Source organism: Mesoplodon mirus, assembly GCF_964341445.2.
Source record: "Mesoplodon mirus genome assembly, chromosome: 16".
Taxonomy (NCBI): domain Eukaryota; kingdom Metazoa; phylum Chordata; class Mammalia; order Artiodactyla; family Ziphiidae; genus Mesoplodon; species Mesoplodon mirus.
Window position 1 is genome coordinate 14,389,294 of NC_138992.1, and position 12,540 is coordinate 14,401,833.

The window sequence follows — 12,540 nt, forward strand, 5'->3', positions numbered from 1 at the left end:
AGCCCCAAGGATTTTGGGGAAACGGATCATGGACCGTCACATAAAACTGTACATACATGCAGGAACCCATCTTATCAGTTTGGTATATTACAACAGGCTTTTTGAAAATATAATTATGAATTTTAGGGATATAAATTGGCCTACAGTCATATCTAAAATTATATAAAGTCAAGTTATACTGAAATTCTTCTGCTTTGCTGGACTTTGCATTTCTAATATATGCGGTTTCTTTGGCCCTTTATTTCCCATTGTGAACATGGCTCAGTGCTGCTCGATCTTCTGCTGATTCGAATATGGATGATATTTGTAAGCTGCTTCGAAGTACAGGTTATTCCAGCCAACCAGGAGCCAAAAGACCACCCAACTATCCTGAGAGTTACTTCCAGAGGGTGCCTATCAACGAGACCTTCATCAGCATGGTCATCGGTCGGCTAAGATCTGATGATATTTACAACCAGGTGGGGATTAAGTCTATTTTGACATCTATCCTAATAGTTTAAAAGACTGATTTTGCCTTCCTCCTCAATTGCTCCTTTCTTTTCTCCTTCCTCAAAAGAGTAAAAGCAGCTAGAAACTATTTAAAACTTTCCGAGTTGTGCCTTGGAATTGTTAAGGAAAGAGGGATATTAATTAGGGCAGAATTAGAGATTTCAAGGAGGAGATGAGATTTGAGCTATATTTGGAAAGAAGATGCATTCTTTTAGGCATTCAGTTAAGAAATGATTGCTGAGTGTGCAGTATGTGGCTGTCCGTGTGCTTGGTGGTGGGGATCCATTGCTGAAGAAGGCAGGCCCTGGTCCGTACTTACAATGAGCTTGTAGCTGAAGAAAGAAGACAGACAAAAGAATTCCAGTAAAGCCAGATGGGTGTTATCTTAGGGGAATCGCAGAGTGTTGTGAAGCATGTGACAGGGGCAGCAAGATTGCAACAGGTGACAAAGGGGATGTCCGGGCAGCCCAGGCAAATGAGGCAGCATGAGCAGGGTTGGAAAGGCTCACTTTCCTCTCCAGTGTGTGTATCATTCACTCACTCAAAATGGTACCAGAGAAAGTTACCATTGGACTTCATTTTCCTAAAGAAAACATAATTTTATGTATTATATATATTTTTTCTTACTAGAAGAGAGTAAAGAGTTGGACCTATGCTAACTGGATATCCTTTATTACAGAGCACACCTGTTCTCTACAGTTCTTAGGTAGCCTGCTAGTTTTTTGTATGAACATGTTAAGTGTAAATAAAGAGTTTTTGGTTGTTATTTGTTTTGTTTGGTTTTATTAAGACAACTCAAAATGAGGAGCTACCTGCAGATACCAGGTCTCCATAATATTTGTTGCCATTTATTGAGAATTCAACATGAACCAGAATCATAGGAGGTTTTTTTCAAATACTGTTTTCTCTATTTTTCACAATAATCTTTCAAAATAGACAGCACTATCCTCATGTTGCTGTTGAGAAAAATAAGGTTTAGAGAGTTTACATAATTTTCACAACATCACATAAGTAGGCAGCAGAACCATAATTTGAATGCAGGCCTGTATGACTTGAAAGCCCACGCTGTTTCTTCACTGCCTCTCGTTAACCCTTCTGTTAACCCTCCTGCCTCTTAGGCGGTCCATTTGGTCCATGTCTCAAGGCAGTTTTCAATTTTCTCCTTGCCCCGTGACCTCTAGTAACACAGGGGTTGAGCTGTGGTTGTGCTGTGTGTCCACCCCTCTCTCTGCCCTCCACCTCCTCTGTCCCTAGCTGATTGGACCAGGGCCAGTCACTTGACCCAAGATGGATCAGATTCCCTGTCTCCAGGTAATTTGGAATTGGGCCTGAGAAACAATTTCTGGACATGGGTTTACCCACAACATGCAAGACTTGGAGTTTGGGCAGCCTCATTCTGCCATGTGATGGAGAACAGTCTGGAGAGAGAGAAAAGTTGAGCAAACACATCCAGGGGAGAAACAGTGAAGGCTTTCTGGTTCGAAGCTCCAGGCCCATCCCAAGACCTGACCACATTCCTGCCTGTGGGCTCCATGAGACCTTGCTGTGTCTGTCCTTGTAATAATTTCCTCCCTTTCTGCTCGTGGTCCTCGAGGCACTATGTACTACGTGGAGCCAGAGATTCCTAATACATGAGGCAATGGAGCCCTGGGACTCAGCAGCATATGAAAGACAGAAGCAGAGTACAAAGCATGCAGACTGAGAAGAGAGAGTGGTGTCTGGGAAACCAAAGGAGGAGAGAATTTCATTCCTCAGAGAATTTAAGTGAGAGCGCTAAAAAGAGTCCATTGAGCTAGCTGACTGTGTGGTTGTGAGAGGCCTTGGGGAGTTCCATGGAGGTGATGGTGGAGATCAAATGTCAGTGAGTTGAAGGATAAACAGGAAGTGAGAGCACCGGTGAGTGTGGAATCCGTCAGTTCTAAGAGCTTGTGTGTGATGGGAGAGACTCAGAAGTGGACAACTAGTGGGAGAGACTCAGAAGTGGACAACTAGTGGGAGATGCAGGGTTACATTTTTTTTCTTTTTTTAGGGAAAAGAGTTAGAATTGCAGCAGAGTCAAGGAGAGTCAAGAGAATGTCATGTGGCTAGAGATAAGAAAGAAGGTCCTGGTTCCCAATGCCATAATCTGAGAATTGTTTCCAGTGCCCGGGATCCTCAAAGGAGACGGACTTTTGAGAGGCTGATGCGTCCTAGAACTAGGTCATTTATTTGGCACATGTAAGTTCAGCTGTTGCTAACATCTGCCTCTCCTGGTCTGGTCTCTGTCTTGCAGGTCTCAGCGTATCCATTGCCAGAACATCGGAGCACAGCTCTGGCAAATCAGGCCGCCATGTTGTATGTAATTCTCTACTTTGAGCCTTCCATTCTTCATACCCATCAAGCAAAAATGAGAGAGATAGTGGATAAATACTTTCCAGATAATTGGGCAAGTATTGCTATTAGTCTTTTTTTTCTCTATGATAAGCTTGCTGGAGAACTGATTTTTCCATTCTTTTGGCCTGTAATCCAAAGGTCATAATGTTGAAATAATGAAACATAAACTCACTTAAGTAAAATTACTTTAAGCCTGTCGAGAATTTTATAAATCAGGAAGGAATAAATCAGTCAGTAAAATTTCCTGAAGCTTCCATTTGTGGTTTTTTTTTCTTTAAATGGATAGCCTCAAGGTAAAACCTCGTGTTAAAATGTATCTCGCTTTAGCTACTGAGATTCAACTAAGTTACATAAGCATTTCTTTATTTTTTTCTATTTTATGAATCTAAGCTAGCAGAATTTATCTAATTTGTCACTTTGTGAATAGGAATTGCACATTTATAGTAAGTTTTATCTATAAGCTAACGTTGATGGGGCCAAGGTTTACATTACTGCAAGGATGTGCTTGTAACTTTTTAAACATTATTTCACTTAAAAATATGAATTCTTGGGCTTCCCTGGTGGCGCAGTAGTTGAGAGTCCGCCTGCCGATGCAGGGGACACGGGTTCGTGCCCCGGTCTGGAAAGATCCCACGTGCCGCTGAGCCTGCGCGTCCGGAGCCTGTGCTCCGCAACGGGAGAGGCCACCACAGTGAGAGGCCCGCGTACCGCAAAAAAAAAAAAAAAAAAAAAAATTAAAGGTTTAAGATTGACATTGTACTTAATATGTATGAACTGTTTTCTTTGCACATAGAGGTTTTAACAGAGTACAGTGAATTGGATCACATTCTCAGGGAGCAGATTTTATTTCACTTCTTACCAGCTATTATGAGGGCCCTGAATGAGGAGCTTTACTGGTGAGAAGAGCAGCCTACAATTAGGAGATGATGCTTCCTATCCACAAACGAATCATATGCATGTGCTGGGAGTTGAGTAGCCAAGAGGAAAGTTCTGAGAGTCTGGCTTCATTTGCCTAAGCTTAACAAAGAGGTTCTGTCCATAATGCTATACTCAGAAACACTTTTAGTATTAAGGAAGGTCAAAGTCCAATTACATGATACTTACAAGATACATTCCTGAAAAAGCACCCTGGCACACTGAAAATAAAGGATTTTTTAAAAATAAATAAATAAAATAAAAGATATTCCAGACAAATGCCAACCAATAAAAAGCTAGTGAGAAAATATTAGACCACAAAGAGTTTTAAAACAGAATATTAATAGGGATAAAGAGGGACTGCATGTAATTTTAAAAACAAATGTGAAACACAATGCCACTCTGCTCACAGAGATTTGGGGGACAAGTTTAGTTTGATTTTAAGAGTATAAAGGTGAGATGAAAATGTTTGGGAAAACCACTACTCCAGTCAAAGTGTCTACTTTTCTTTCCCCTTTCATTTTTGTTCATCTAGGAATCTTACAAACAGCAGTTTGAAAGGAAAACCTTGTTTTAGTTATTTTCCCATGAATAGCAAGATTTAATAGTCACTCTTGTTCCCAACTGCTCATAAGGAAAACCACTTCCCCGTATATTTGGAAAATCTTGTTTTTTCACTGGAACGGCATTTAAACTTGAAGGAGTGGGTGTTGTCTTCTATAACTTTGTATTTTCCCAGCCCCTTGCCTTGAAGCGAGTAGATATTTAGCAAATACTGAACGATTGTCTCCTCTTGCAGGTAATTAGTATTTACATGGGGATCACAGTTAATCTAGCAGATGCTTGGGAACCCTACAAAGCTGCAAAAACTGCTTTAAACAATACCCTGGACCTTTCAAACGTCAGAGAGCAGGTAGGTTCTGGCTAATCGGGAGGATTCTCAAACAACTGCACACCAGCTTTAATGGCGTAGGAAATGAGCTAAGTAGATTTCCTAAGCGATTTGGAAAATGCCCACATAGACATTTTAGTGCAATGATTAATGAAAGGTGAATTTTGCACATCGGAATAAGAGAGGTAATTGTAGATTTTTAACTTATGTGGGCTGTATAAATTGGAGACTTGGATCCTGAGGAAGATTCAACACCCTAAAATGAACCAGTGTGACATCTGGCCCCAGGTGACTTCATTTACTCCTGCTTAAAGACTGTGTCCTCATGGACAGAGCTCCCTTCACTAGTAGCTAGAATTTTAATGTTTTCATCAGTAGGATGAGTGTTGAAGATGGTAACTGGATGTGGACAATATACCCTTTCACTGTAATTTAAGCTCATCATTTCGGGTGTGTGAAGTAAGCAACAAGACTAAAGACAGGCATCTCCTTAAAGTTGAAATGGCTTTATTCTGTCTCTGATGAGAACCCAGGGCAAAAGGAAAAATACCTGAGTAAACAGAAGAATCAAAATAAAATCTTTTTATTGGGGAGCATACTTGATATTTCTAAACAGTGATTATCTTAGCCTATCTGTCTGAGTTTTTGAGTTTCCAAACGTGCATAGAATAATACTGACTCAAGGAACTTCAGCATGTTTTATTCAAACAAATTGAATTCCATAAATAATGCACAAAATAATTTCAGTTTTGGCACATCCCCTAGAAATATATTAGAGAAAGTGGCACTCCCATACTTACTGACCTCAGAGCATTAATTTTTCATGACTAAAATTCCTTTCCAAAATCACATCTTCCCGTTCGTGACATTACAAGAAGTTTGTCAGAGGCTTCCAGTGCCACATCTTGTGGTTGTTTTAAACTCACCTGACTAGGTTAATGATGTTTACCATTTAACTCTTGCTTTAGGTAAAGCAGAATGACCAAATTTCCAAAAAGGCTGGTCAGTTTTGATACGCTGAGATGTATTTCTTTTGTTAAGCTTTTATATGTAGAAACTCACCTTTTGAGTATTTCTGCTCTGCCTTGTTTGTCGAGGAAGAAACGGTCAATTTAGCTTCTGCCTTTGTGTCTCTTTCCATCCAAGTTACGAATAGAAGCGACACCAGGAGCCACCGACTCCAGTTCTCCAGTTTACGTTTGAAGAGACCAGTACTCAGAGTTAAATCCAAAGTCACACCAATATTTCTAGATGTTAGTCTCTCAATTCTAAGTCCAGTGCTCTTTTCAAAAATATCCAATAAGCCACTTGCCTTTGAGCCTTATCAAGTACAGTCCATGTGCTATTTGTCTCATATAGAAATGTTATTGTTTGTCAAGGGATTCTTTTGAGTGTGATTCACTTTCAAGGTAAGTGATTCTCTCTTTCTCTGAAATGTAATTCAGTTTTTTTTTTCTTTTCACAGGCAAGCAGATACGCTACTGTCAGCGAAAGGGCGCACGCACAAGCGCAGCAGTTCCTGAAAGAAGGTTGTTTGAGGGAGGATCTGGTTCTGGATAACATCCCGAGGCTTCTGAACTGCCTGAGAGACTGCAATGTCACCATTCGATGGCTGATGCTTCATACCGCAGACTCAGGTAACGCACGAGAAGGTGTGACCATCTGTATTCATCCATATAAAGGCGTCCGAACCCAGATCTGCTGCCTGATGCAAAGTGGTTTAGCCCTTCAATGAGAATCAAGCTGCTTTTCTAAGTTAGTCATTTTTGTGTCAATTTGGATAAAGCAGTGGCCCACCTGAACAGCCCCTGTGTCAGGTCCTGTTAGGTGCTTGGGAATATGAGGAAATTTACCTCCCAAGTTTGAGGAGCTTGTCACTGGTCAGACTGAGGAGATCGGATGTCTGCTTATGAAAAAATATAGCTGCAGATCTGTAGTAGACAGAATAATGGCTTCCCACCCCACCCTCCCAAAGATGTCCATGGCCTAGTCCCTGGAACCTGTGGGCATGTTATATTACATGGCAAGGGGGGATTCAGGTTGCAGATGGAATTCATGTTGCTAATTAGCTGACCTTAAAGAAAGGAGATTATCCCAGCGGGCCCAGCATAATTACAAGTATCCTTAAACTGGGATATCCTTAAACTGGACTCTTCTGGAAGCAGAAGAGTTAGAACTAGACAGATGGCATCATGAAAAAGACTCAGTAGACCATTGCTGGCTTTAAAGATGGAAAGGGCTACAAGCAATGGAGTACAGGCAGCTTCTAGATGCTGGAAAAGACAAACTGTTTTCCCCTGGAGCCTCCAAAAAAGAACACAGCCCTGCTGCTACTTTGATTTTAGCCTAGTGAAACCCTTTCCGATTTCTCACCTCTGGAACTATGAGAATAAATCTGTGTCATTTTTAAGCCACTGAGTTTATGGTAATTTGTTACAGCTGCACTAGGAAACTAATACAAGCGCCAAGGCAGCACCTAACAGCCAGATGTGTAAAATAGTTGGTAGGATTTGAGTCCGGAGCCCCGAGCAGAAGAGAACCATTGCTTGGGGTAGAAGGGCAGAGGTGGTCTAACAAGGCTCCGCAGAGGAGACAGGAGCTGACCAGCCCTTGATAGGATTTTATAGTAAAAAGCAGAAGAAATTCTAGTCTGGGGAAATGATGGAAGAAAAGTATGGCTTTGGCAGGACAGAAAAACATGGCTCCACTTTGCTGAGGAGCTGGCTAGACCCGGGTGCTTAATTATGGTAGATGGGGTCTTAATCTTTTCTGGGTCATGATCCTCTCTGAGACCCTATTGGCCATCAGGCTCAGGAGCTTTTCTGCCACACGGCTTTCAGAATCTTAGTTCCCCAACCAGGGATTGAACCCGGGCCTGTGGCAGTGAAATTGCAGAGTCCTAACCACTGGACCGCCAGGGAATTCCCTAAGCCCATGAGTTTAAAACCCCTGGTTTAATAGTAGAAAATTAAGTAGGTTGGACTAATAGCTGAGCTTATTCGGAGCTGACGCAGTCGTCATACTTAGTAAATGCTCGATCAATACTAATTACTAAAGAGTTCCCTCACCCAGAGCTGCACACTCCTTCCCCTAAGAGTGGTGTCATTCAGCAGCTCTGGAAAGCCAAGCCTCTGCTTTTTGTTTTTCACTCAACTAACTTTTCTTGAGCACCTACCCTGGTCCCACTTTCAACACCTCCTTGTTCTTTCAAGTAAGACTGTGTCTGTCAAAGAAAAACTGTCCACGCCAGATAATCCTGCAGCCTACCTCGGTAACACGGTAGCCCCGTCTCCCAAACCCTCCAGGCTAGATGCCCTTGACGCTTCCTCTAGCTACCCCCTGTCTCCGCATCCTGTGAGTGGTCAGCAGTGAGAACAGCAGGTGGACTTCCTCATCCTTCATTTCTTTGAAAACGTGGAATTTCTCTTCAGCCTTCCCTCTTCACACCAGAAATTTCCAGCTTCTTAAATCTTTCCCACAAATGCTGCTTTCCAGTTTTGTTTGGTTTGGTTTTGTTTTTTTCATCATTTCGAGTCTTGGCCTGGATCTCTCTCCAATTTACAGTTTACTCTCAGCATGAATACAGGGCCACATCATCTAGTGGACTAGTCTTTAATTAGTCGAGTTTATGTTTAACATGAAATCCAGTCCTAATTTGAGGATTTTACTACATTGACTCAGCTTGTAATCTTCTTTACCAAAAGTCTTACATTCTGAAGCATATAAACAACTCGAGCCCTCTCTTTATCCTGTCATAAAGGCAACTGTGGGTTTCTAGTGACTCAGCCTCCTCTTTGTCTTCTGGACAACTGTGCCTGACAGCCGTGCCTACGTTCTGGAAGCCAGTGGTCTCCTGGATTTGTGCCCCTGCCAGGGACAGCCTCGGCTTGCCAGGGTTCTCTGCTTTTCTCTCTGGCCACATCTGTTTCCATTTCTGAGCTGGCAATTGTCTGACCTGATTGCACAAGGTCAGAATTTACAAGAATCAAATGATTTGCCTATCTGGTTGTGAGTCATATGTGGGAAAAGTAACTGCTTATTTAGCTTTTATGGTGTTTTGGCCATGGCGTGCAGAAAAGAAGGCACAGATTTCTCATATTCCCTCCTGTTAACTCTCTGCAGCTAATTGTTAATGCACAGTGATGTCTCCTGTGCAAAAGTGAAAGCAAATTAGTATCAGAAGATTTCTTGTTGAATTAGAGTTCATATAAAGACAAGTGGAACTCCTTCCAAGTTTGGTTTTTTTTTTTCTGTTTTTTTTTAAGTTAGGCAAACATGAAGCTGAAAAATTGTCTCTGTGTGGTCAATGTCATCAGTGCCAATATATTTCTTCCTAGGGAGTTCTGGAGAATACATGGTAAATCAGAACTCTGCAGTTTCCTGTGAAAACTGAGCCCTCCTCCAGGTTGTCAGGAGTCTCCTTCTGATGCAGTAACTTGGAAATCAATATGTACAATAGCCTTGCTCAGGCTTCACCGTGACTGAAGCACCTAAAACACCGCTGAGGTGTGCTCAGAAGGCGTGGCCGCTCTGTACATGCCGGACCTCCTAAGACGCTGATGGGAGGGCTTGGAGAGCGGGAATGAGCACGAGTGATATCAGAGCAACTATCAGGGTCCTTGTACCTTATCAGCTGTGAACTTTCTGACGGTGTTTATTGTCTTAAAGTTTTTATCTTGACTTTATTTGCAATCTAAGTAGCTTTTACTTGTAAACATTTCACCTTATATATTTTCTTTTTCTTTCTTACATAATAATTGACCCCATAAACCAATTTCAGCAAATATCAGCATTTTTTATCCTATATACTTTTTTCACATAATGTTTATTTTAGTTGAAATGATTTAGCTTGGCAGCTGAGAGGCTGACCAGGGAATCAAGACATCTGGTGTCTTATCCCTGGGTCATCACTGCCTAATTTTGTGAACTTGGCCTAGTAGCCATAAGCTCTTTGGGTCTAGGTGGTGGATAATCCAGGAAGCTCTGGGTGCCAGTCATGCCTTTACAAACAGCAGAACGGTCTCAGGTCTGGTTCTTCCTGTTTGGAGGTGCCACATCTTTGTGTGGGTAACCCTGCTTCCCTGATTATCAGTGGTCCCCAAGACCACCCAGGTTCAATGCTTTACTAGACTCAGCATAAGTAGTATTTATGGCTATGATTTGTAATAAGAAAAAGATAGAAAGCAAAATCAGCAGAGGGAAAAGGTGCCTGAGGTGAAGTCTAGAGGAAACCAGGCACAAGCTTTTAAGAGTTCTCTCCTGATGGAGTCACACAGGATGCATTTAGTTCCTCTAGCAATGAGTTGTGGCAGTATGTGTGAAATGTTGTCAACCAGGGAAGCTCATTAGAAACTCAGTGCCCAGGATTTTATTGGGGGCTCATCAAGGCAGCCTCTACCTGGCAGGTAACAAAATTCCAAACTCCCAGAGGAAAGCAGGTGTTCATAATAAACCACATTGTACAAAGAGTTAAAGCATGGTGGGCCACTCTTACCAGTTCTCAAAATGGTGGGAACTCTTCCAAAATCCAAATTCCCTAATGCCAGCCAAGAGCCGGCCTTGCAAGCAAGCCTTTTTGAAGACGGCAGTCTTGGGTCTGCTGTGTTTAAATCTTTTCTGCACACCTGTCCATAGTTGAATGGCAGAGATCAATGCTTAAAACAAAAGCAGCTTCAAACAGGACACAAGGAGGCCATGCACTTAGGAAATGGTGCCAAAAGGCTTGACCCAACATATTGGACAATTGATAATAAACCACCCACACAACGCTTAAAAAATTTGGCAACACTGTTCTCAGTTTGCTTTTTTCATTCAACAATACATCATGATGACATTCCATGTCAGATTCAGTGTCATATTTAACAGTTCAATTGTGCATACTCCATAGCATAGGTGTAAAATAATTTATTTTACTACCTATTATTGATATACATTTTGCTTATTACTTTTTAAATGCTTAAAAGGGAACTGAAAATATTTAAGAATTCTTATTTATTATAGATATTTTCTACACATTTAATAAATTGGAAACTCTTTTCTCCCATGTCTAGCCTGTGACCCAAACAACAAACGCCTTCGTCAGATCAAGGACCAGATTCTAACAGACTCTAGGTACAATCCCAAGATCCTCTTTCAATTGCTGTTGGATACTGCACAATTTGAGTTTATACTCAAAGAGGTAAAAATATTGAATGAATAATCACCAAAGTCTTAGTTTTTTTATGCTTAAAAATTTTTTTAAAGATTAGGATTTTGTAGCTTTGTCTCTGATTCAGGCTACAGATTCTAGCTGTCTGAGATCATTCTTATAGGAAAAGGACAGGATTAAACAACAAGCGTTTAGTGCCTACTGTCATTAGGGATACAATGATAGGAAAAAATGCACCAGATGGTGGAAGTTACAGTCTAATGAGGCATGCGGACAGTAATCAGAGAATTACACAAATGAAAATGAATAAAAACAGGTATACGCTCTCTAGGAGAGGAACATAGTTCTCTGGGTACCTAAAATAAAGGATCCTGTCCTAGCTTTGATGACCTCCCTGAGAAGAGAAGCAAGAGTTGCAGAAGGGAGCTGAGGAAGGAACCTGTCAGAGTTAGCTAAGACAAAGATGGGGAAGCATGATGGAGAACATTCCAGCGAGAGGACAGAATATGTCTAAGTCCTCTTGGGTAGGGAAGAGCCTGGCCAGTTCAAGGATCTGAAAGACCAGTTGGCTGCAGGGGAGAGAATGCAAGAGAAAGGTGGTAGGAAGTGAGGTTGACAGGTGGGCAGCCTGCGCTGGGCCTTGCAGGGTGTTAGTCTTCATCTTAAAAGCCATGAGAACCTATGGAAAGAGCCTAAGTAGGGGGGTAGTTTGCATTTTAACAAAGTTGACCTAAGGACCTTGAGGATTTGAGTTCAGTCAAGGAAATTCTGGGCTTGGTCTTACTCCTAAAAAAGCCTCTATGGACATAATAAAAATCACAGACGCCTGGGAATGTCCAGGTTCTGTAAAAGTAACTTTGGGGGTTTGGATCAGATGGCCTCAGGAACTAGCCCCAGACATTAATGCCAATTCAGAACCAACACTCGCCTTGCCTCAGTTGGTCTGAGAGCCACTGTCTTAGAGATGGTCTAGCTTTTGCCCCCCAATTTGTATAAAGTAGTAATGCTTAAGAGGCGGCATCAGACTGATGTTAGGCACCTATTTTAATAATAAATTGGGTTTTGCTCAGGCTTTCTTAGTAAACTGCCTAAGCTGGATTTTCTCTTAAATCAGTAAATCTCTTCTGTCTCTTCAACAGATGTTCAAGCAAATGCTTTCAGAAAAGCAGGCCAAATGGGAACATTACAAGAAGGAGGGCTCAGAGCGGATGACGGAGCTTGCTGATGTCTTTTCAGGAGTGAAACCCCTAACCAGAGTGGAGAAAAATGGTAATTGCTGAAGAGGAATTATTGGTATAATTGAAAAGTATACACATTATTAGAAACCAGCAGAGTAAAAAGTCATTACCGTGTCCTCATTGTATGCTGGGATGTTGCTAATGAAGATCAGAAGTTTAGTTTTGGCTGCTCCACCCTTGTGCTCCCTTGGGCAATCTCATATTCTCTCTGGACTTCAGGTTTCTTATCTTTGAAGTAAGAGGTTGGGCTAAATCATGGGTTCTTGTACTCCGGTTCATAAATACAATAGTATTTTATAGAGTCATATCCTCCCCCCACCACCACAGTATGCAAAACTGGTGTGCCATTAGTGTGTAATTTTATGTGCGTGGGGATGGGGGCATAACTTTCATGATCTTCTCAGAAGGATACTTCACCCAAGAATATTAATGACTGCTAACATAAATGATATCTAAGAATCTTGTGTTCAGTCCTATTTGGTTCT

At 41.6% G+C, this 12,540-nt stretch overlaps 1 protein-coding gene across 1 annotated transcript in view; it reads left to right on the plus strand.

The window, feature by feature from the left end:
- Positions 1–12,540, plus strand: part of WASHC5 (WASH complex subunit 5) — a 52,009-nt gene that overhangs the window by 7,888 nt on the left and 31,581 nt on the right. The window contains exons 6-11 of the mRNA XM_082601831.1: positions 266–458; positions 2,762–2,914; positions 4,577–4,690; positions 6,135–6,306; positions 10,720–10,847; positions 11,957–12,086. Of these exons, the coding sequence (XP_082457957.1) occupies positions 266–458; positions 2,762–2,914; positions 4,577–4,690; positions 6,135–6,306; positions 10,720–10,847; positions 11,957–12,086 (890 nt within the window). The remainder of the gene's footprint in view (positions 1–265; positions 459–2,761; positions 2,915–4,576; positions 4,691–6,134; positions 6,307–10,719; positions 10,848–11,956; positions 12,087–12,540) is intronic.